The sequence below is a fragment of the Pristis pectinata genome, chromosome 27 (assembly GCF_009764475.1).
Source record: "Pristis pectinata isolate sPriPec2 chromosome 27, sPriPec2.1.pri, whole genome shotgun sequence".
Lineage (NCBI taxonomy): Eukaryota > Metazoa > Chordata > Chondrichthyes > Rhinopristiformes > Pristidae > Pristis > Pristis pectinata.
The window spans coordinates 22,165,995-22,186,807 of NC_067431.1; the positions used below are offsets into that span (position 1 = coordinate 22,165,995).

The 20,813-nt window shown below is 42.3% G+C and overlaps 1 protein-coding gene across 3 annotated transcripts in view; it reads left to right on the plus strand.

Annotated features, from left to right (window-relative positions):
• The window catches only part of abcg4a (ATP-binding cassette, sub-family G (WHITE), member 4a), a 131,406-nt gene that overhangs the window by 22,120 nt on the left and 88,473 nt on the right, over positions 1–20,813 (plus strand). For all 3 annotated transcript variants that reach the window (XM_052040060.1, XM_052040061.1, XM_052040062.1), the window contains one exon: positions 11,606–11,843. In XM_052040060.1, coding sequence (XP_051896020.1) covers positions 11,606–11,843 — 238 coding nt within the window. The remainder of the gene's footprint in view (positions 1–11,605; positions 11,844–20,813) is intronic.

Genomic DNA, 20,813 nt, shown 5'->3' on the forward strand with positions numbered 1-20,813 from the left:
CTTGTGGAACACTCCAACACAGAAAACAGTTGAGGCAATAACATTAAATGTATTCAAGAAGGAGTTTGATATTGTTCATAGGAGTAGAGGGACCAAAGCATATAGGAAGAAAGCTGGAATAGAGTGCCAAGTTTGGATGGTCATACTGTATGGTAGAACCTAGTCCTGCTCCTGTTTTCTATGTGTTCTACTCCATTCAGCCTGTTGTGTTCAATGAATCCAGATGACTTTATTAAGTACTCAGGAACAGTTTCTGCTCTACAGCTTAATTCCACCGATAGATAAAGGCCCAAAAAAATATGTTTGGAGCAGCCATCTCTCTTGTAGCATTGAGTTTGTATTAGTTTATGCTGCAAGTAGGTTATATTTAGAAATAAGGTTAAGTTTGTCCATAAGATATGCTCTTTTGTTAGACTGTCTTTATTAATGTTTTTCCAAAATATAGTGCTCCGTGAGAGGTCCCTTGTGTATCCTTTGTTCCTAGCTTCCTTCTCACCCAATGCCTCCATAACATCGGATTCCCGATGTGAATCCTCGCTACACATCACACAACTCTCTTGATGCCTCTGCGGTCTTGAAGGTGTCAGTCTGACTTCTGTAAGTCCAGTTCCGGATATCAGACAGTTTCCTCCAACTAAACACAAAATGCTGGAGGAACTCAGCAAGTCAGGCAGCATCTGTGGATGGAAATGGACAGCCAACGTTTCAGGTTGAGACCCTTCATTTGGACTAAGGGTCTTGACCCTAGACATCCACCTCCCTCCATAGATGCTGCCTGACCTGCTGAGTCCCTCCAGCATTATGTGTGTTGCTTCAGATTCCAGCACCTGCAGTCTCTTGTGTCTCTTCTATCTAAACATGAGTGAGACTGAAGTCACTATTTTCAATCCCTCCACAAATTCTGTTCCCTGGCCACCTCCACCTCCCTGCCAATTGTCTGAAACTATACCATATGTACTCGTTCTTACTGTTAGAGCACGTGTATCTTTCTTGTTCAGCTTGTATCATTGTTATGGTATCTCTCTTGAGGAAGGTGTCACTTCTTGACTCATTTTAGTGGGATCTTGTCACTAAAATCCACAGTTTCCACTGGATCAGCTTCTGAAATATAATTATTAAGGGCATCAAGTGCTCGTGCAGGAGAGTGTCAGCCATGGTCTTATTGTACGGCAGAGAAAGCACGAGAAGCCTATGACCTAATCCTACTTCTAATCTCATTGTCAGAAAACACTTTGATATTTCCCTTTATATCCCTTATTGGACTTAAGTGATTTATGCGTGCACTTATAAATTCGGTATCTCTTGTATTTTTGCACAATAACTCTCTACTGCACATTTCAGTAATCACTCCAACATTCCATTTCTGTCACATTTGAGAGGTGGTGTTAACAGAGCTCTGTCATGATGCATGAATTGTATCTTTCCACGCCTTGACTCAGAATTTTCAAAACGTCTCAATTGTCCCTCTTCCACACTCCCCTTGAAATTTGACTGAACTCTGCTCAATCTTGTTCTTGGCCTTTGACACATTAGGAACTCAGGAGTATAGCCATCATGGAATGTGGCATTATTTTCTAATGTCAAGTTAGCTAATTAATATCTTTTAAACTTGAGCATTCTCTGTAATACTTCAGTGCATTTTTTCCAATTACTTCAATGCTGCTTTGAAAATGCTCACTGGTTTCTCTGCCGCACCAGTTTGACACTGGATGGTATGGTGAAGTAACTTTGTGCTTTATACCATTTTGTTTCATAAAGTGCTCAAATAGCAATGAACAAAATTGAGGATTCAAACCTAGTTCTTCTAGTAAGCCATGGCTTTGAAAAGTGGATCTAATCTAATGCTTTGATGTAATACAGGAACCAACATGTTTCCAATCACGTGATAATCCATGAGGACTAAAAGGCCTCAATAATCATTTTGTACTGGAGATGTGTGGGGCAAGTTTTTCACACAGAGAGCGGTGGGTTCCTGGAATGTGCTGCCAGGGGTGGTGGTGGAGGCAGATACAACAGGGACATTCAAGAAGCTCTTAGATGGGCACATGAATGTGAAGGGAAATAGTAGGATATGGACATCGTGTAGGCAGAAGGCATTCATTTAGTTGGGTATTTTGTTACTAATGTAATTGGTTTGGCACAATGTTATGGGCCAAAGGGCCTGTTCCTGTACTGTACTGTTCTATGTACTCTTTGGAGTGGTCTTGTTGGCCACTTCCAAAGACGTCTTCATTGACTCTGTCCAGACAGTCCCAGAGAATAAACAAAACTTCCAGCTATTGTCTTCATGCTCACAATATCAGAATGTTCAGTGTGAAGCTCTTCTAAAATCAATCTCCTTTGTCAGATTGAGGATGACTTGCTCCTACTATGAGGTTTTGCAGGTTCTGAGGTGACTGATGAGACTAATGTGGCAATTCCAGACTCTCCCACAGATGGGGCAGGCAGGTGTGTGTTTTGTGAGGTAGAGTTTTGCTGCTTTTGCAGACTTCTATGTGCTGCTGCTCCGTGAACAGGAAGTTCTCAATACCATCCTGGATACTCCTCATCCACTTTGAGCAGCAGTGGGTCAGGGATTCACAGGAGTCAGTGGGGATGTTGCATTCCTTCAATAAGGCTTTAAGCACATACTTGAATCCTCTCCCCCATCCCCCTGGTAATCTCTTTCCATAAAAGACCTCAGAATAGTGTCCTCTCTGTGTACTCTGTCCCATTTAGTATACTCTTGTTCTGCTGACGACTCATATCCTTGGTTGTTGGATGGGTCTCAAGTCTTCTTCTGGACACTTCTCTGATTCATTTCATCCTTTTATTTTTTTTTCATCCACCCATTTCACAATCAATCTCTTTATGAGCACTTTTTGTGTATTGCTCCAGATTCCAGCATCTGCAGAACTTTTTGTGTCTTTATTATGAGGTTTCTCTGCTATCTCCATCGCTGTATTAGTATCTACCTTTTATCAGTGTGTGTGACACTTAACATGATTGGTGTTACTTAACCATTGTCCAATGGCACTTACCCTGTAATTTGAAGCATCACATACAAATGTCATTGTATTTGTTGTATCATAAAGATCTGACAAAGGTTTGCATCCCAGACTCCTTGTAGGTAAATTGAACAGCCAAAGGCAGACTTTGCCCCAGTTCCATTTTTTTGCCTTTCTTCAATAATTTGTAGAAATGGCATCAATACAGTTTTAAGGTCTGGAAAGACTCCAGCACAGTACTGCACCATGCTTAAAAAATTTATCTAAGTTTTGCAGCATTTTCAGGTTTCCTTGCCAAAGTACTCGTCCAGAAGCCTCTCAGGCTGCACTGTTTCCATCTTCTTACCCATTCTAATGTAGTCTCCTAGTTCAAAAACCTGTGGTTATCCAAAACTTTGTTGCCTGGGACCTAACTTGCTCATAGTTCACTTTCCCCACCCCATGTTAGCTGACTTGTACTGATCCCTGGTTAAGCCAGGGCAAGAATATTGACCAGAAAGTGAGTGTGACTCAGAATGAGCAGATGACGTTGGAATCTGTTTACAACACAAGCACATCGGATCACAGAAATGCACAAAACCCACAAATGTTGGCCTGTCGCACATCTAGAAATAACAAAAAAAACATTCTGCCAACGGTAATTTGTGAATGTATTCCGGCTTGATAGTTGTCACCCTCCACAAAGACATAGCCTGAAATGAAAACAGCGCAGATAACAAAAGATGATCAATTTAAATTCATATCTGGTTCCTTTACATTTTGCAAATTAAGGATAAAAAGAACATTTGTGTAAATGTTTCTGTTTTAGAAAAGTATTTAGTGTGGTTGATCTAAGCAATTATACTTCTGGATAGAAGAGCAGCAATGTAATAACCTAAACGTGTTGTATGGGAGAACAAATTAAAAGTACAGGGCTCATATTACCATGGCAAGTCACCTCGCATCCTGCTTCATCGTACACTGGTTCCTATAAAGAGAACTATTAATAATAATACATGTATCTTCATGCATTTTCAATACATGTCTTAATATATATAGGAGATCAATATAAGCCACAACCATAAAATGGTCTTAATAAGATGGAAAAACATTCTGGTTGCATCACGGCCTGGTATGGAAACTCCAATACACAGGAACACAAGAGTCTACAGAGATCGTTGTACCCAGTTCCATCTTGGGTACAGCTCTCCCCACCATCAAGGATATCTACAAGAGGTGACGTCTCAAGAAGGCATCCATCATCAGGGACCCTCACCATCTGGGCCATGCCCTCCTCTCGATGCTGCCATCAGGCAGGAGGTACAGGAGCTTGAAGTCCCACACCTCAAGGTTCAACAACAGCTTCTTCCTCACTCCCGGCACGCGCGTGCGCGCGCACACACACACACACACACACACACACACACACACACACACACACACATATATGTATCTCTCTCCATCTTGTGCTAGTGTTATGCTTATTTTGCATACACATAGTATAATTTGTGTTAATTTAAGTTTATGTTAACTTGTGTTTGTCCTTGCAATGTAGTATGCTGCTGCTGTAAAAAGCTAATTTTCTTGGCATCTACACCCTGTGTGTGTGTGTAGGCCTATGACAACAATAAACTTGAATTTTACATATGAGCATTTGTCGGATCTTGGACTGTACTCACTGGAGTACAGAAGAATGAGAGGGAACCTCATAGAAACATTTAAAATGTTGAAAGGACTGGACAGAGTAGATGTGGCCAAGCTGTTTCCCTTGGTGGGTGAGTCCAGGACCAGAGGGCATAATCTTAGAATTAGAGGGTACAGGTTTAAAACAGAGATGAGGAGAAATTTCTTTAGCCAGAGGGTAGTGAATTTATGGAATTCCTTGCCACGTACAGCGGTGGAGGCTAGATCGCTGGAGGTGTCTAAGGAGGAGATAGATAGATATCTAATTAGTCAAGGTATCAAGGGTTAGAATAGCTTTTTTTTTCATCCCCCCCCCCACCATTTCTCACTCTTTTTCTTTTTTTTTCCCCTTTTCTTTGGAGCAGACTCGACGGGCCGAATGGCCCACTTCTGCTCCCTTGTCTTGCGATCTTGTAAATCCCATAGGAAATTCAGGAGGGTGGAGGTGGTGGTGCAAGCATTGTCGTTGTTAAGGCAGCGATAGATCGATGCTTGAGAAACAAGGGGTTTGAAAGGAGGATGGGAATGAAAAGCTGAGGTTACAATCAGCAGAACAGGATTGATGGGCAGAATGACCAGCTCCTACCCCTTTATTTTATATTTATATGTTTTGTATAATGTATGTGTGCATACAAATGTTTAAGACTTGGAATGTATAATCTATAAACAGACCATGTGTTTATACTCCACATGAAACCCCTTTGTCTTGTTCTAACTCTATTCTTTCCTCATTCCCCAACTACCTGCATTTATCTAACTCTCCATCAAAGGGGTTCTATCCCGTCGGTCTCAAGAACTACAAACGGGAGCGAGTTCCACACAATCTCACCGTTGCCCTGAATTTCCCATGGGATTTATTCTAGTCTGTCTCTTGCAGCCACAACTATTGGTCTCGCCTATATGTTACATACACAGTCTTCAGTATCAGCTCGCTCGTTACCTTGCGTGAAAAGAAACTCACTTTTGTGCTAAACAGCTGGGCAAGGAGTTTGATAACAACTTGTTAGGAGTTCGTGCAGAAAAATACTTACCTTTTTAGATGTGTGTAGAAATTGAATGAGTCACAAAGCAAGGGATCTGCAGCATTGATTTGGAATCACTAATAACATTAACATCGTTTGCACAACTTGACGAGCACAGTAATATATTAAGTGTTCTCACCTAGAGAAAAAATAGACTTGCATTTTCACAGCCTCAGGGTGTCCCTTAGCACTTTGCAGTCAATTAAGTGCTCTTGATGTATAGTCGATAATGGTATCCGATAAAAGTTTTCTAGAGTATTTTTCCCCCTTTTCAATTTCCTTTAGTCTGGTTAGTTCTTGCATTATTCTTACCAGTTGATGTATGGCATTGAACAGACGTGGCACTGAGGGAGAGGTTGTTTGGTGCATGGCCACAGCCTCAATACTGGCAAGTTGGTAGTTGCTCTGATTTCCATCTGGATTCACCAAATAAACTGCTGGAGAAACTCAGCGGGTCGGGCAGCATCTGTGAAGGAAAATGGACAGTCAATGTTTAGGGTCAATGAAGTGTCTCAACCGGAAATGTTAACTGTCCATTTCCCTCCACGGATGCTGCCTGACCTGCTGAGTTCCTCCAGCAGTTTGTTTTGTGGTCCAGATTCCAGCATCTGCAGTCTCTTGTGTCTCCTGTCTGGGTTCACAACCCTCTCCTAAAAGAAGACTGACTCTTATCCTTTGACCTTGCTGCTCTTACAGAGACCCAGGATCTTTATTAGGGAGGAGAAATATCCAGCAAAAAAAAACTTCTGAAGAAAATCAGAAATAAATGAATAGTTAAAGCCTAGAAATTGAATCCATTAACACCTGTTTTACATGTGTAAATCGCACAAAGTAATTTTAACTTGCAGTATGTTGCCTTAGCAATCATTTCTGGGTAAAATCCTGCCCATTATGAATATGGCCCAAGACCCAATTCACCTTGGCGTGTCTGATATCTTCCCTGCATATGTAGTGATATCACAGTTGGCACTGTATCTTCTCCTTTACCAACAATAATTGGGACTTTTGAGTGCAACCTAAGACCTTGGTTGAACACTCACTAAAAAGCTAGGAGCACTTTGCGCTGAGATCACCAATGAGACGTCGTGTACAGGGGCTGACCTTGATGTCTTACACACAGCATCAGCCAGCTTCGGTTTATAATGGTGAGAGCTCTGAAACCTCATGACTGGTTGTTCCATCGATCACTGACTGCAACCTTCTTATAACCAGCTGCCGTCTCTGCTTCATGGACTCTTCCCACTTCATAATGGCAGTGTGGGACCCGATCATTTTAGTTTGTGGGAAGTGTCAACGTGTGTACAGGAGATCCCATTCCTTCATGTTTTCCCACACCTGCATGTCAGCCTTCGGTGCAGTAGCTCTGCAGCTCCCATGGGAAGAGTTAATTTAAAGTTGGTCACCCATCCCGTGGATCAGTGTGGCAAAGGCACAGCAGTGAGGAACTTTCCATGCATTCTCCTGTCAGGAACCACGTTACTCTCATTTTACCACATGATTCTGGATGTAAACCACAGTGGTACTGTTTATTTTAATCTGTTTCACAAATATTTTTCAGGGGACTTGAGTGGCCATTAGCACTATACACAACATATTAAGTGCATCAAAAAAGAGTGAATCCTGTTTCTTGGGATTAATTCACTCAGCAGATCCAAGGTGGGGGAGAGAGAGGAGAACGAATTAACATTCAGGTCAATCACCATCAGAATTGGCAGAATTTGGATTTCTATATCAAGTCTTCCTTGTCATCTGTTGCTTGATTCTTCAGAAGCTCAACCTGGTTTCCAACTGAGCCATCAGGTAGGGTAGCACATTGGCACAGCTAGTAGGGCAGTTTCTTAACTACTGTAGTGGCCCAGGTTCAGTCCTGACCTCAAGCTGTTGTGTGGAGTTTGCACGTTCTCCCTATGGTCACGTGAGTTATCCTGTCCTCTCCACCGTATTCCAAAGACATGCAGTTGGCATGTTAATTGGCCACTTGTGTAAATTGCCCCTTGTGTGAAGGTTAGTGGTAGAATCTGTGGGAGAATTATTGGGAACAGCAAGAACAGCATTAGTGTAAAAGGATGCTTGATGCTGGCCCAAAGGGCATGTTTGCACCACGTACGTCTCTACAATCAGGGAACTTTTAAAAATCTTTTTAATAGGATGACCGTTAAACCTATTCACTAACTCAAAACCAAAATACAGCAGGTGCTGGAAATCTGAAATGAAAACAAAAGATGATCAGGCAGTATCTGTGGAGCAAGAAACTGACTTGCTAAGTCAGGTCCACAGTATTTTTAAACCTATTTACTCTAGGTGTTAGTGAAAAGATTCTGCCATTCTTGAAATTGTTGCCAAGTTCTATGCTAGCATATTCACTGTTTGTGATTTGTAACCTGCAGGCCAGTGGCTTTTGACATGACTGCTTTGAATGTTCTTTTCCACTCACTATCTCCATGTGATAGCAGGTGCTGGGAGTGGCACTGTAAGAATGAATCAGACTGCAGATGAAAGGAGCATTCGTTTGCACTTTAGGCAGCAGTAGGCTTTTGGGAATCAATTCTTAAGGATCCTTCCTTTGTGAGGAAATGAGTAGACATTCTCTAATTGCTATAACCACTGGTTGTCTCTCCCTAGTGTCTCCTAGAGGGAACTGTTTAGTAGTCATAGGGGAAGAAACTGGCTGTGGTTCATTCCTCTCCAAGACACTCTTCGTTTTGATAAACACAGCTTGACATGCATGATATGGAGGTATAAGGCGATCGTCACAGGACGTGATCAAGACTGAATGGTGTTAGTTGGATGACACTAAGCCGAGGTTTTATAGGAGGAAGAGAAAACTGAAAGATAAGACTCAGAGCCCTAGATAGAATTAGATACTTCTCGAGTTTCACATGAATAAATACATACATCGCCTGAGCATTCTTGAAGGAAAGAAGGTCCTACTGGCATAGTGGGGGAAAAATTGGTCTTCGTTCATTTGAGCTATATGTGTGCAGAAATGTCATCTGCCAGTTGACGAGAAATCAGTTGTACCATAGTCTGAAAATGTAGGAGTGAGTCCAATTGCATTCAGTGCTTCCTGTATCTCACTGCTGCTGACGACCAAAGTGAACTTCTCCCACTGGACAGAGAGCAGATGAACATGGTTAAAAAAACAGTTTGATGGGTCCTCAAGAGAAAGGGTAGTCTAATTAGGTCCTAAAGCCCATTTTGTTCTTGACCTACCAAATTATGAATCTTGTCTTTGTATGTAGCTACTTATTTCATGGTAGTCAGATACAAAGGCAGCGAGATCCCAGGTGTCAGCTGCTCACTCTGGCAACCTGTCACGGCTGTTGATTGGCTTCTTGCTGGCACCTGTTAAATGCTTGTTCTCATTATAACAGATCTTCAAGCTGCATTTAAACTTTCTCTGTCATTTAATTCTGTAGAATCGCCTCAGAAACATCTCTTGGAAGATGCATCTCATGTTTACATTTTTCTTTTGAGTTTTACTTTTGTATTTAGTGCAAAATATTACAGTTACATGCTAGAAATAAGGACATTCTTGATTCATTGACCCAATAGGGTATTTGGCAACCCATAACATTACCCTGTAAGACTGTATGACGAAATACCTTCATTAATATGAGATCATGGTACCTACTAACAGATATTTGTGCTGCAACCTGTTAAGTGGCCAATTTTTTTTTTGACAGATTGTTGCCTTAAATTACATCCTTCAGAACAAACTTGCAGTCAACATGAAGAACATAATGTATTTGTGTCTCTGGGAAATGTAAACACCTTTGCAACTTGTGAAGGTTCAATAATAGCGTTAGAATTGTTGAGATGCTCCTCATTTGTTCAGTTTCTCATTTTCTATGATTAATAGGCTTTTCAGCTTCCAGTAAGTATTACCCAAGGCTTCAAATAAGATTGTTAGATATATTTTGGTCTTGTAGCAATTGCAAAACATTTTTTCTGGTGAGTTCAAGGTGACATTTACATGATGCTAGGATATTTTTTCTTTTTCTCTGTTTTCTACCTTCCCACGACTGAGAAAGACTTGCATTTCTATGTTTGTCACATCCATCAGAATGTTTTACCAACATTGCAATGATTGTTTATATATCAAAAGTAATTTTTAATTTTAATTACTTTAGCTCATTATTCTTTTTCCAGCTCTTATGTGTTGTTCACCAGATCGGAGTATGGGGAGACTTCCTGGGTATTTGAAGGGCTTATTTGCTTCTGTTGAGCTGCATGAAGTGTGAGATAAATGTGTGAATGATTGTAACGAAGAGCCTGCCATGTGGATACGCTGCATGGATGTCACACTGTAATATGGCGTAGCAATGTGGACTGTCGCAATAGCTAACACATTCTAAAAGCATTGGCAATAACACTGTGTCTCCAGATGTGCTGTGGACTGTAATTCTAATTTTATTTTTGATGCATGACTTTTGCACACTTTCATCAACATCACATCTGCACTCGCTGGGCATTTCTGTGTACTAAATAAGTAATGGATCCCCGGTTAGCTCAGTGTCCAAATGTGCTGCGTAATATGGCAAACATTTATTCTGGTGGGTTCAAGGTGATACTTGTGAAGTGCTAATTTTTTTTTTCCTTTTTGCCCATTTTCCATCTCTCTAGTAAGAAAGAAAGATTTGCAATTCTCTGTCCATCATGTCAGTTAAAATATTTGACAGGCATTGCAGTGATTGTTATATGTGAAAAATAATGTTTTAGTTTTAACTCCATGGCCCTGTGAGTCTGCTGATCTGTATCCCAGTATTGAGAGAAGACCAGGCAACATGTGTAATACTAATTAAGTTAAAGACAGTCTGCACCGTGAAAAAACACTTTTTCCAATATTCCAGATTGTGCAAGCAAATTCAAGCTACTTCTTTTAGGGGTGCTGTGGGATGCCTATCTCAATAGAATGTATCTCAACAATTGTATGTTATACACCATGTATCTCTGATATTTCAGTTTGAAGCCCTTTGTCTGAACTGAAAGATGGAGGGGAGATGGCCGTTATGAAAAGGTAGAGGGAAAGGGGGAGCAAGAGCTACTGAGGGATAGGTGGATCCTACTACCCCTCCTCACCTGGATCCATCAATTGCTTGCTGGCTCTTGCTCCACCCCTTCCCTTCGCCTTTTTATACTGACTACCTCCCCCCTCTCTTTCAGCCCCGTTGAAGGGTCTCGACCTGAAACATTGACTGTCCATTTCCCTCCATAGATGCTGCCTGACCCACTGAGTTCCTCCAGCATCTTGTGCGTTGATCTCGATTCACAAGATAACTTCTAGCACTCAGCACAAGCTGATGGTGATGGGACAGTACCGGTTGAGAACTTGGGTGGAAAGGTTATTGATCCCAAATCTCGCATCCACAAAAACAGACCAGAAGAAAATCCTACAAGGCCTGTCGACTTCACTGCCTAAATCACTGAGGTGTGCTCCCAGGGGATGCAGCCATGAAAGTACATGATCTAAAGCGTGCCGCTGTTGTTGCAGGCACCAGCAACATCTGTTGAATGTAGAGGCTGGTGGATGGATAGTGAGGACAAGGACAATCCTATCTTTACCCTGGGTGGAAGGAGAGTGGAAGTGTGGGAAATGGATCAGACGCGGTTTAGAGCCCAACCAGCTATGGAGGGAACGCCATGGTTGATGTAAAAGGAAGACAGCACTGGTGTAGAAAGTCTCAGAATTGATACGATGAAGATGTAGCTGGGAAAGTGGAATGGAGCCCTTGGAGACTGGGTTGGATGAGGTGCTGTAAAGATAGCTGTGGGAGTCTATGGGCTTGTAACCGATCAATACCCATTACCCACAGAAATGCATAACAGGAAAACCTAGTGCCAGCCTCGCTCAGTTCCCGTAATACGTTGGAACAGAGGACAAGCCAACAGTTCACCCATCCTGATTTAATTTTTCTCTCTTTTCCCCCACAGCGTGGAGTTATGGCCGAAAAGCCACTTGACGCTGGATGTGTGTCGATTGCTCTTGAAGACACTGTGTGCAACGGAGGGTCCCAGGACGCACCGCTCCTCACCACACACCTGAAGAAGGTGGAAAACCATATCACAGAGGCTCAGAGGTTCTCCCATCTGCCCAAGCGTCCGGCTGTGGACATAGAATTCAGTGACCTCTCCTACTCTATAAGGGAGGGACCTTGTTGGAGGAAAAGAGGTAGGGGAAGTTTCATTTTTCTGCTTTGTTTCTTTTATAATGTTTTTTGAACATATTCCCAGGGTAGGTAAAGACAGAAGTAGACCATTCACACCTTAACACTATTCTGTCTTTCATTTAGACTATAGTTTCATTCATGAGCCTTGACCCCTCACCTTTGTACCCTTGCTCAATGAAAACCTATAGAGAATCATGAAATCGTACAGTAAGGAAACAGGCCCGACCCAAGTTGTCCATGTCGACCAAGATACCCATCTAAGCTAGTCCCATTTGCCCATATTTGGCCCATATCCCTCTAAACCTTTCTTATCCATGTACCTGTCCAAATTACTTCTAAATATAGTCATTGACCTGCCTCAACCACTTCCTCTGGCAGCTCATTCCACATACACACCACCCCCTGTGTGAAGAAGTTGCCCCTCAGGTCCCTTTCAAATCTTTCCCCTCTCACCTTAAACCTATGCCCTCTAGTTTTTGATTCCCTTTCCCTGGGGAAAAGACTGTGCATTCACCCTAACTATATCCCTCATGATTTTGTACACCTCTGTAAGGTCACCCTTCGGTCTCCTATGCTCCGAGGAATAAGATCCTAGCCTGCCCAACCTCTCTCTGTAACTTGGGCCCTCGAGTCCACATAAACATTCTCGTAAATCTTCCTTGCACTCTGTCCAGCTTAATGTCGTCTTTCCTATGACAGAATGACCAAAACTGGACACAATACTCCAGTTATATATGACCATGAAAAACACGATGATGCTGGAGGAACTCAGCAGGCCAGGCAGCATCCGTGGGGAAAAGCAGGCAGTCAACGTTTCATGTCAGGACCCTTCTTCAGGACCTTCTTCAGTCCCGAAGAAGGGTCCTAACCCGAAACATTAACCACCTGCTTTTCTTCACGGATGCTGCCTGGCCTGCTGAGTTACTCCAGCATCATCGTGTTTTTCATCTAGATTTCAGCATCTGTAGTCCTTTGTTTCTCTATATATGACAATTCTAGTTTTGACCTTTTGGAAGAGGGAGTTCCACTATTCCATTTGAAGGACTGCTTGATATCACTACTGAATGGTCTGACTATGTTCAATTAAAATCAGCCAAAGAGAACAAGGATGAGGTGTTTAATTGTATGATCCAATATATTCCTTTGTTTATTCCATCATTGATAATGGATGGCTTTTCAGAGCAAAACATTTCGAGACACATATTCAGATGGAGAGCATCTGGTCTGATTAGCTTCAGTTTTGAGTTAGCCATTGGCTCCCAATGTGCTGTTTTACAGGCAAGGCTATTATTGTAACTTTGAAGCTTTGGGAGATTTTTGAAGTCTAGGAGTGGATAAAAAATCCTCTGAAGGATTGCAAACATGTAAAGTCTATTGTAGGGATCGGGGAAAAATTGGGATATGGGCAAGTATTACATGAGCCTTCAGGAGAAAGCAATGGGGCTACCATTATTCCTAATTCACATTTATGATCTGGATTGAGAAGCTCGGTGGGATTTTCAAGATGACACCAAACTAGGAAAGACCATTCACTTGAAAGAAGAGATTCAGAAAACATAGGATGAACTGGATTAAATATGAGTTTTGGGGTTGGTCGTTGGGGAAGGAGGAAGAAACTTAATATGGACCAATGTAAAGTACGGGCATTTTTGTTTTGCTTTTGAGGGATGATAGAACCATAGAACACTACAGCACAGAAAAACAGGCCATTTGGCCCTTCTAGTCTGTGCCGAAACGTTATTCGGCTAGTCCCATTTACCTGCACCCAGTCCATAACCCTCCAGACCTCTCCCGTCCATGTATCTATCCAATTTATTCTTAAAGTTCAAGAGTGAGCCCACATTTACTACATCAGATGGCAGCCCATTCTATACTCCCACCACTCTTTGAGTGAAGAAGTTCCCCCTAATGTTCCCCTTAAACCTTTCCCTTTCACCCTAAAGCCATGTCCTCTCATACTTATCTCTCCTAATCTAGGTGGAAAGAGCCTACTCACGTTAACTCTGTCTATACCCCTCATAATTTTGTAAACCTCTATCAAATCTCCCCTCATTCTTCTGCGCTCCAAGGAATAAAGTCCTAACCTGTTCAATCTTTCCCTGTAACTCAACTCCTGAAGACCCGGCAACATTCTAGTAAATCTCCTCTGCACTCTTTCAATCTTACTGATATCCTTCTTATAGTTGAGTGACCAGAACTGCACACAATACTCCAAATTTGGCCTCGCCAATGTCTTATACAACCTCACCATAACATCCCAACTCCTATGCTTTGATTTATGAATGCCAGGATGCCAAAAGCCTTCTATACAATGCTGTCTACCTGTGACGCCACTTTCAGGGAATTATGTATCTGAACTCCCAGATCCCTTTGTTTCTCTGCACTCCTCAGTGCCCTACCATTTACTGCGTATGTCCTACCTTGATTTGTCCTTCCAAAATGCAACACCTCACACTTGTCTGCATTAAATTCCATCTGCCATTTTCTGGCCCATTCTTCCAGTTGGTTCAGATCCCTCTGCAAGCTTTGAAAGCCTTCCTCGCTGTCCACTATGCCTCCAATCTTAGTGTCATCAGCAAACTTGCTGATCCAATTTACCACATTATCATCTAGGTCATTGATATAGACAATAAACAACAATGGCCCCAACACAGATCCCTGAGGCACACCACTATTCACAGGCCTCCAGTCTGAGAAACAATCATCCACTACCACTCTCTGTCTTCTCCCACACAGCCAATTTCGAATCCAGTTTACAACCTCTCCATGGATACCTAGTGACTGAACCTTCTGAACTAACCTCCCATGTGGGACCTTGTCAAAGGCCTTACTAAAGTCCATGTGGACAACATCCACAGCCTTTCCTTCATCTACTTTCCTGGTAACCTCCTTGGAAAAACTCCACAAGATTCGTTAAACACGATCTACCACGCACAAAGCCATACTGACTATCCTTAATCAGCCCTTGGCTGTCCAAATACTTGTATATACAATCTCTCAGAACACCTTCCAATAATTTACCCACTACTGATGTCAGGCTCACCAGCCTGTAATTACCTGGTTTACTTTTAGAACCTTTTTTAAACAACAGAACAACATGAGCTACCCTCCAGTCCTCTGGCACCGCACCTGTGGCTAAGGACATTTTAAATATATCTGCCAGGGCCCCTACAACTTCTACACTAGTCTCTCTTAATGTCCGAGGAAATGCCTTATCTGGCCCGGGGGATTTATCTACCTTTATTTGCTATAAGGTAGCAAGCACCTCCTCCTCTTTAATCTCTATATGTTCCATGACACTATTGCTTGTTTCCCTTCCTTCCATATCCACTATGCCAGTTTCCTGAGTAAATACTGATGCAAAAAATATGATGATACGCTGGAAAGGCCAGCATTTACTTATGCAGAATAAATTGGCATTTATTCTGATTGCACTTGAAGGTTGCGGTGAGCTGCAGCCTTCAACTGCTGCAGTCCTCCTGGTGAAGTTCCTCCTACAATGCTGTTGTGTAGAGTTCTAGAATTTAGACCAAACGAAGGAACAGGGATATATTTCCAGCTCAGGAGGTGTGTGTCAGGCAGGAGAACTTGCAGGTGGCAGTGCCTCCACACATACTGCCTTTGTCCTTCTTTGTGAAAGCTATTAAAATAACCAAGAGTGAAGTCAAAATAGATCTAAGAGTCTTTGTGAGCTGCTCAACGTGCAATTTATTAGAATATCAAACTTTGTAAGTATAACTTTATTTATGTAAACACTTTACGGAGGATTATCAGAACAAACTTGGCATTGATCCATAAAAGGAGATAATTGAACTGCAATAGCAGAGTGGGGTGAAGAAGTTTCATTTAGCGAAGGAAATCTCTTACAGGGATGAGGAAGCTGAGCAATGGGATGATTAATATCGTGGATATGCAAGAAACTAGAATTGGAAGAGCACAAAGATTGAGGAGTTGTGTACGACTGATGGAGTAACATATCGCTTGGATGAAGTTTCAACTGAACCGTAAACTGCTTCTGGGAAGACCACATGAACGGTGTATCCACTTGTAGCCAATGACAAATTCTAGTACTGGGGGTAATGCAGAAAAGAGTTTCAAGGCAGATCTGAAATGCTCAGGTTTGAAGAAAGACTGGATTCCCTTAAGGTTTTCACTGTGAAAAAGATATCAAAGACTGGACCTTGCATGCCATGAATGAGAATTAAATTTGGACTATTTTCATGTAGGGGTGAACGAGGAGGGGGGTTTGCATTTTTGATTAGGGAGAACATCATGACAGTACTTGGAGAGGATATTCCCGGGGAACTGTCCAGAGAGGCTATGTAGGTGGAACTCAGAAACAAGAAGTGGATGATCACTTTGATGGGATTGCACTACAGGTTCTCCAGTAGTCGAATGGGAATTAGGGGAGCAAATATGTACAGAGATTGCAGTTGTGTGAGTTGTTGGTGAGGCCACACTTGGAGTACTACGTACAGTTTTGGTCACCCTGTTATAGACGTGGTTAAACTGGAAAGAGTACAGAAAAGATTGAGGGTGTTGCCAGGACTAGGGGGCCCGAGTTACAGGGAGAGGTTGGCCAGGCTGGGTCTTTGTTCCTTGGAGCATAGTAGAATGAGGGGTGATCTTATAGAGGTTTATAAAATCATGAGGGGCATAGTTAAAGTGGATGGTAGCACTCTTTTCCCCAGGGTAGGGGAGTCCATATCTAGGGGGCATTGATTTAGGGTGAGAGGGGAAAGATTTAAAAGGGACTTGAAGGGCAACTTTTTCACGCAGGGGGTGGTGAGTATATGGAACGAACTGCCAGAGGAAGTGGGTGAGGCAGGTACAATAGTATCATTTAAGAAGCACTTGGATTGGTACATGCGGGGGGGGGGGGGGGGACTTAGAGAGAATGCAGCAAATTGGGACTAGATGGGTGGGCACCATGGGACTCGTTGGGCTGAAGGGCCTGTATCCATGCTGTATTGCTCTATGACTCTGAGATCGCAAATAGCTGTAAGAAGAATAATAGGGTTGTAATGATTTTAACCTCCCTAATATTGATTGGGACTGCCACAGTCCCAAGGGCTTGGATGGGGAGGACTTTGTTAAGTGCACCTGGGAAAGTTTTCTCAACCAATATGTAGATGGCCCTACTATAGTGGGGGCAACACTCAACATCCTATTGGGAAATGAGGCAGGGCAAGGGACTGAAATGTCAGTGGGAGAGCACTTTGGGATCAGTGACCATAATTGCATTAGCTTTGAACTGGTTATGGAAAAGAATAAAACTGCTCAACAAGTTAAATTCCTAAGTTGGGGCAAGGCTAATCTTGATGGCATTAGACAGGAACTTGCAAAGGTTGATTGGGAGAGGCTGTTTGCTGGTAAAGGAATGTCTGGCAAGCTTTTTGAAGAGATGACCAAGAGGATTGACGAGGGCAGAGTGTTAGATGTTGTCCACATGGACTGTAGAAAGGCCTTTGGCCAGGTCCTGCAATGGTGGTCTGGTGCAGAAGGTGAGATCATGTGGGATCCAGGGTGAGCTAGCCAATTGCATACAAAATTGGCTTGGTGGAAGGATGCAGAGGGGGGTAATGGGTTATTTTTCAGATTGGAGGCCTGTATGCCACAGGGATCGGTGCTGGGTCCACTGTTGTTCTTCATTTATATTAATGATTTGGATGAGAATGTATTTGGCATGGTTGTTAAGTTTGTGGATGATGCCAAAATTGGTGGTAAAGTGGACAGTGAAGGTTATCCAAGATTACAGCAGGATCTAGATCAAGGTGGAAAGTGGGCCAAGGAGTGGCAGATGGAATTTAACTTAGACAATTGCAAAATGTTGCATTTTGGTAAGTTAAACCAGGGCAGGTCTTGCACAGTAAATAGCTGGGGCCCAGAGAGCATTGTGGAACAGAAAGACCAAAGGGTACTTGTACACAGTTCCCTGAAAGTGGTGACATAGGTAGACAGGTTGGTGAAGAAGGTGTTTGGTAATCACCTTCATCAATCAGGGCATTGAGTACAAGAGATGGGATGTCGTGTTGCAACTGTACAAGTAGGTGGAGAGACCACACTTGGAGACTGTGTGCAGTTCTGTTTGCCCAGCTATAGAAAGGATGTCATTAAGCTGGAAAGGGTCCAGAAAAGATTCACAAAGATGTTATTCAGACCGGAGGGCTTGAGTTATAGGGAGAGACTGGATAGGCTGGGACTTTTTTTCCCTGGAGCATAGGAGGCTGAGGAATGACTTTGCAGTTGTATATAAAATCGTGAGGGGCATAGATAAGGTGAATGGTCACAGACCTTTGCCCATGATAGGGGAGTCTGAAAGTAGAGGGCATAGACTTAAGATGAGAGGGGAAATATTTAAAGGGGATCCAAGGGGAAACCTTTTCCACACAGAGGGTGGTGGGTATATGGAATGAGCTACCAGAGGAAGTGGTAGAGAAGGGTACAATTATAACACTTTAAAAGACATTGGACAGATACGTGGATTGGAAGGGTTTAGAGCAATATGGGCCAAATGAAGGCAAATTGCACCCGGTCAGCTAGGCAACTTGGTTAGCATGCACGAGTTGGGCTGAAGGGCCTGTTTTTTCATGCTGTATAACTCTATGATGATAATTAGCAAACATAGTGTGGGTCATATTTAAATCTTTTACTCGCTTCAATCTGGAACCATCGTCAGGAAATTCTTCAGTGAGCAAGAGATAATCAACATGTGAAATAGACCCAGGAAGATTGTTGGAGCTAAAATCTTTGAAGAAACAATTGGATATGCAATGCTGAAACTTTAGGAACTTTCTAGATAGATGAACTTGAATAGTGTGAAAAGTAGCACATAATTGTTTCATGACCTGGTACCAATTTCTAAACATGTAACCACCTTTTCCAATGTGAGGAGGCTCTGATTTTTCTGTAGTTCACAATGGAATTATTTCAAGTGACATCTTCACTGGCACGCTGTACTGCTTTCTTGTGGCTGGACATTACCAAATGGTGGAAAAAAATAATCTGAATAAAAATTGTATATTCCTTGTGCTGTTATTAGTCCTGAGCCAACCTTCAGTCTTCACAGTGAGGATTTTATAGATCTCCAGTCTAGTGAGATTGGCAAAACATTGATTCCCACAGAATGGGGAAAATAGTTGAGAAAATTCTTCCTGCTGATTAAGAAGTGATAATTGGTATCGACTGATTAGTACATGCAGATAGATACAGGTCTGTATTGGTTCAGTGTGAACTTAGGTACTCCAAATGCCTGAGAGGCCCTTGGGTGATTCACTGGGAGTGATCTGTGGCTGCCGGCCAGTTAATGCACCTCATTGTGTTTGCTGCACTCACTGTAAACCAAGTGAAGTGGTCAGCAATTTCTTGCTAGTGTAACGTGTAATTTGAACCTGGTTTTGGCGCTACACAAACCACACAACTTGCACACGTTGCTCTCCACTGTTAAAATGTTAAAGGTAAAAGCCCTGGATATTCTAATGTTTTGAAATTTGGACATTTACAAATTGTTTCATCGCTGGTCTTTGATCCTCTAGCACATTTTGCTAATGCACACTAATGTGCTTGATACAAATACAAAGACTGGAGAATTCTTGGGCAGTTTTGTCAAGATCTGCCAGCTTAGTTTTGGAGAGGGGTATGCTTAGAATTTATTCAAAGCTTAGTACAATATAGAAACAAAAGAAATAAAAGCCAAAATGAAACATACCATCCCTGAAGCCTGCTCTGGCATTCCATATTCCATGTGGGAAGGAAGGGTTAGATGGATCTTAGAGCAGGATAAAATGTCGGCACAACATCATGGGCCAAAGGCCCTGTACTGTAGTGTTCTATGTTCTATAACATGGCTGATCTGTGCCTTGTCCAGTTTCCCAACTGATCCCCATATCCTGTGACTTTATTTGTGATCAAAGATCTATCAGTCCTCAGTAGCTGATTCTTCACAGTCCTCTGTGGTAAAGAATGCCAAAGATTTACAACGCTCCATATAAAGACATTTCTTCTTGCCTCAGTTCTAACTGGCTGCACACCTAGCCTGAGATTATACTTCAAGTTAGTGAGAGAAAGCAACTACTCAGCATCTCCCCTGTCAACTCCTTACAGTGTTCCACATCTAAATGAGATCACTTCTCATTGTCTTAAACTCCAGTGAGTTTACTCTCCCTCAATCAGTCCTTGTGGGACAACCACCTATACCCAATAATCAATCCAATAAAGGAACATTGCACTGACTCCAGATCCTTTCTTTATGTACAGAGACCAAAACTGCTCAAGCAACACCAAGAACATAAAGTTTACCTTGCTGCTTCTCTGTATTACTTTCTGCATTTCATGAACCAGCTCACCAACAACCCTTTGTACAACATTTACAAATACACCACTGTTTTTTAAAAAAAAAAGTTCTGTTTGTAGAATCATACAGCACAGAAATGGGTGCTTTCAGTTCGCCTCATTTATGCCGACTGTGGTACCTATCTACACGAATCCCATGCCCGCATTACTCCTTTCCTTTCCAGGTACCTGTCCAAATGCCTTTTAAACGTTGTAATAGTATCTGCCTCCGCCACCTCCTCTGGCAGCTCATTCCAAATATTCGCCATCCTCTGTATGGAAAAACTTGAACCTCAAACCTCCTTTAAATTTCTTCCTTCTCACCTTAATCTTCTGCCCTCTAGTTCTGGAGTCCCATGCCCTGAAGAAAAATATTCTGACTATCCATCCTATCTATGTCACATAAGGATGTGCTTCCTGACACATTTTCCCATGTTATACTCCATCTGCCATTCCCACCCGCTTAATATCTATTTGCAGGCTCTTTGCCTCCTCTTTCCAGCTCGATCTTCACTTTGCTCTGTACCATGAGACTTGGATATACTCTATTATGCTGTCTTTTTAATTGTCAATAATTATAAATAGTGTACAGCTGAGGACCCAAGACTGATCCCTGTGGCACTCCACTAATAACAGCCTGC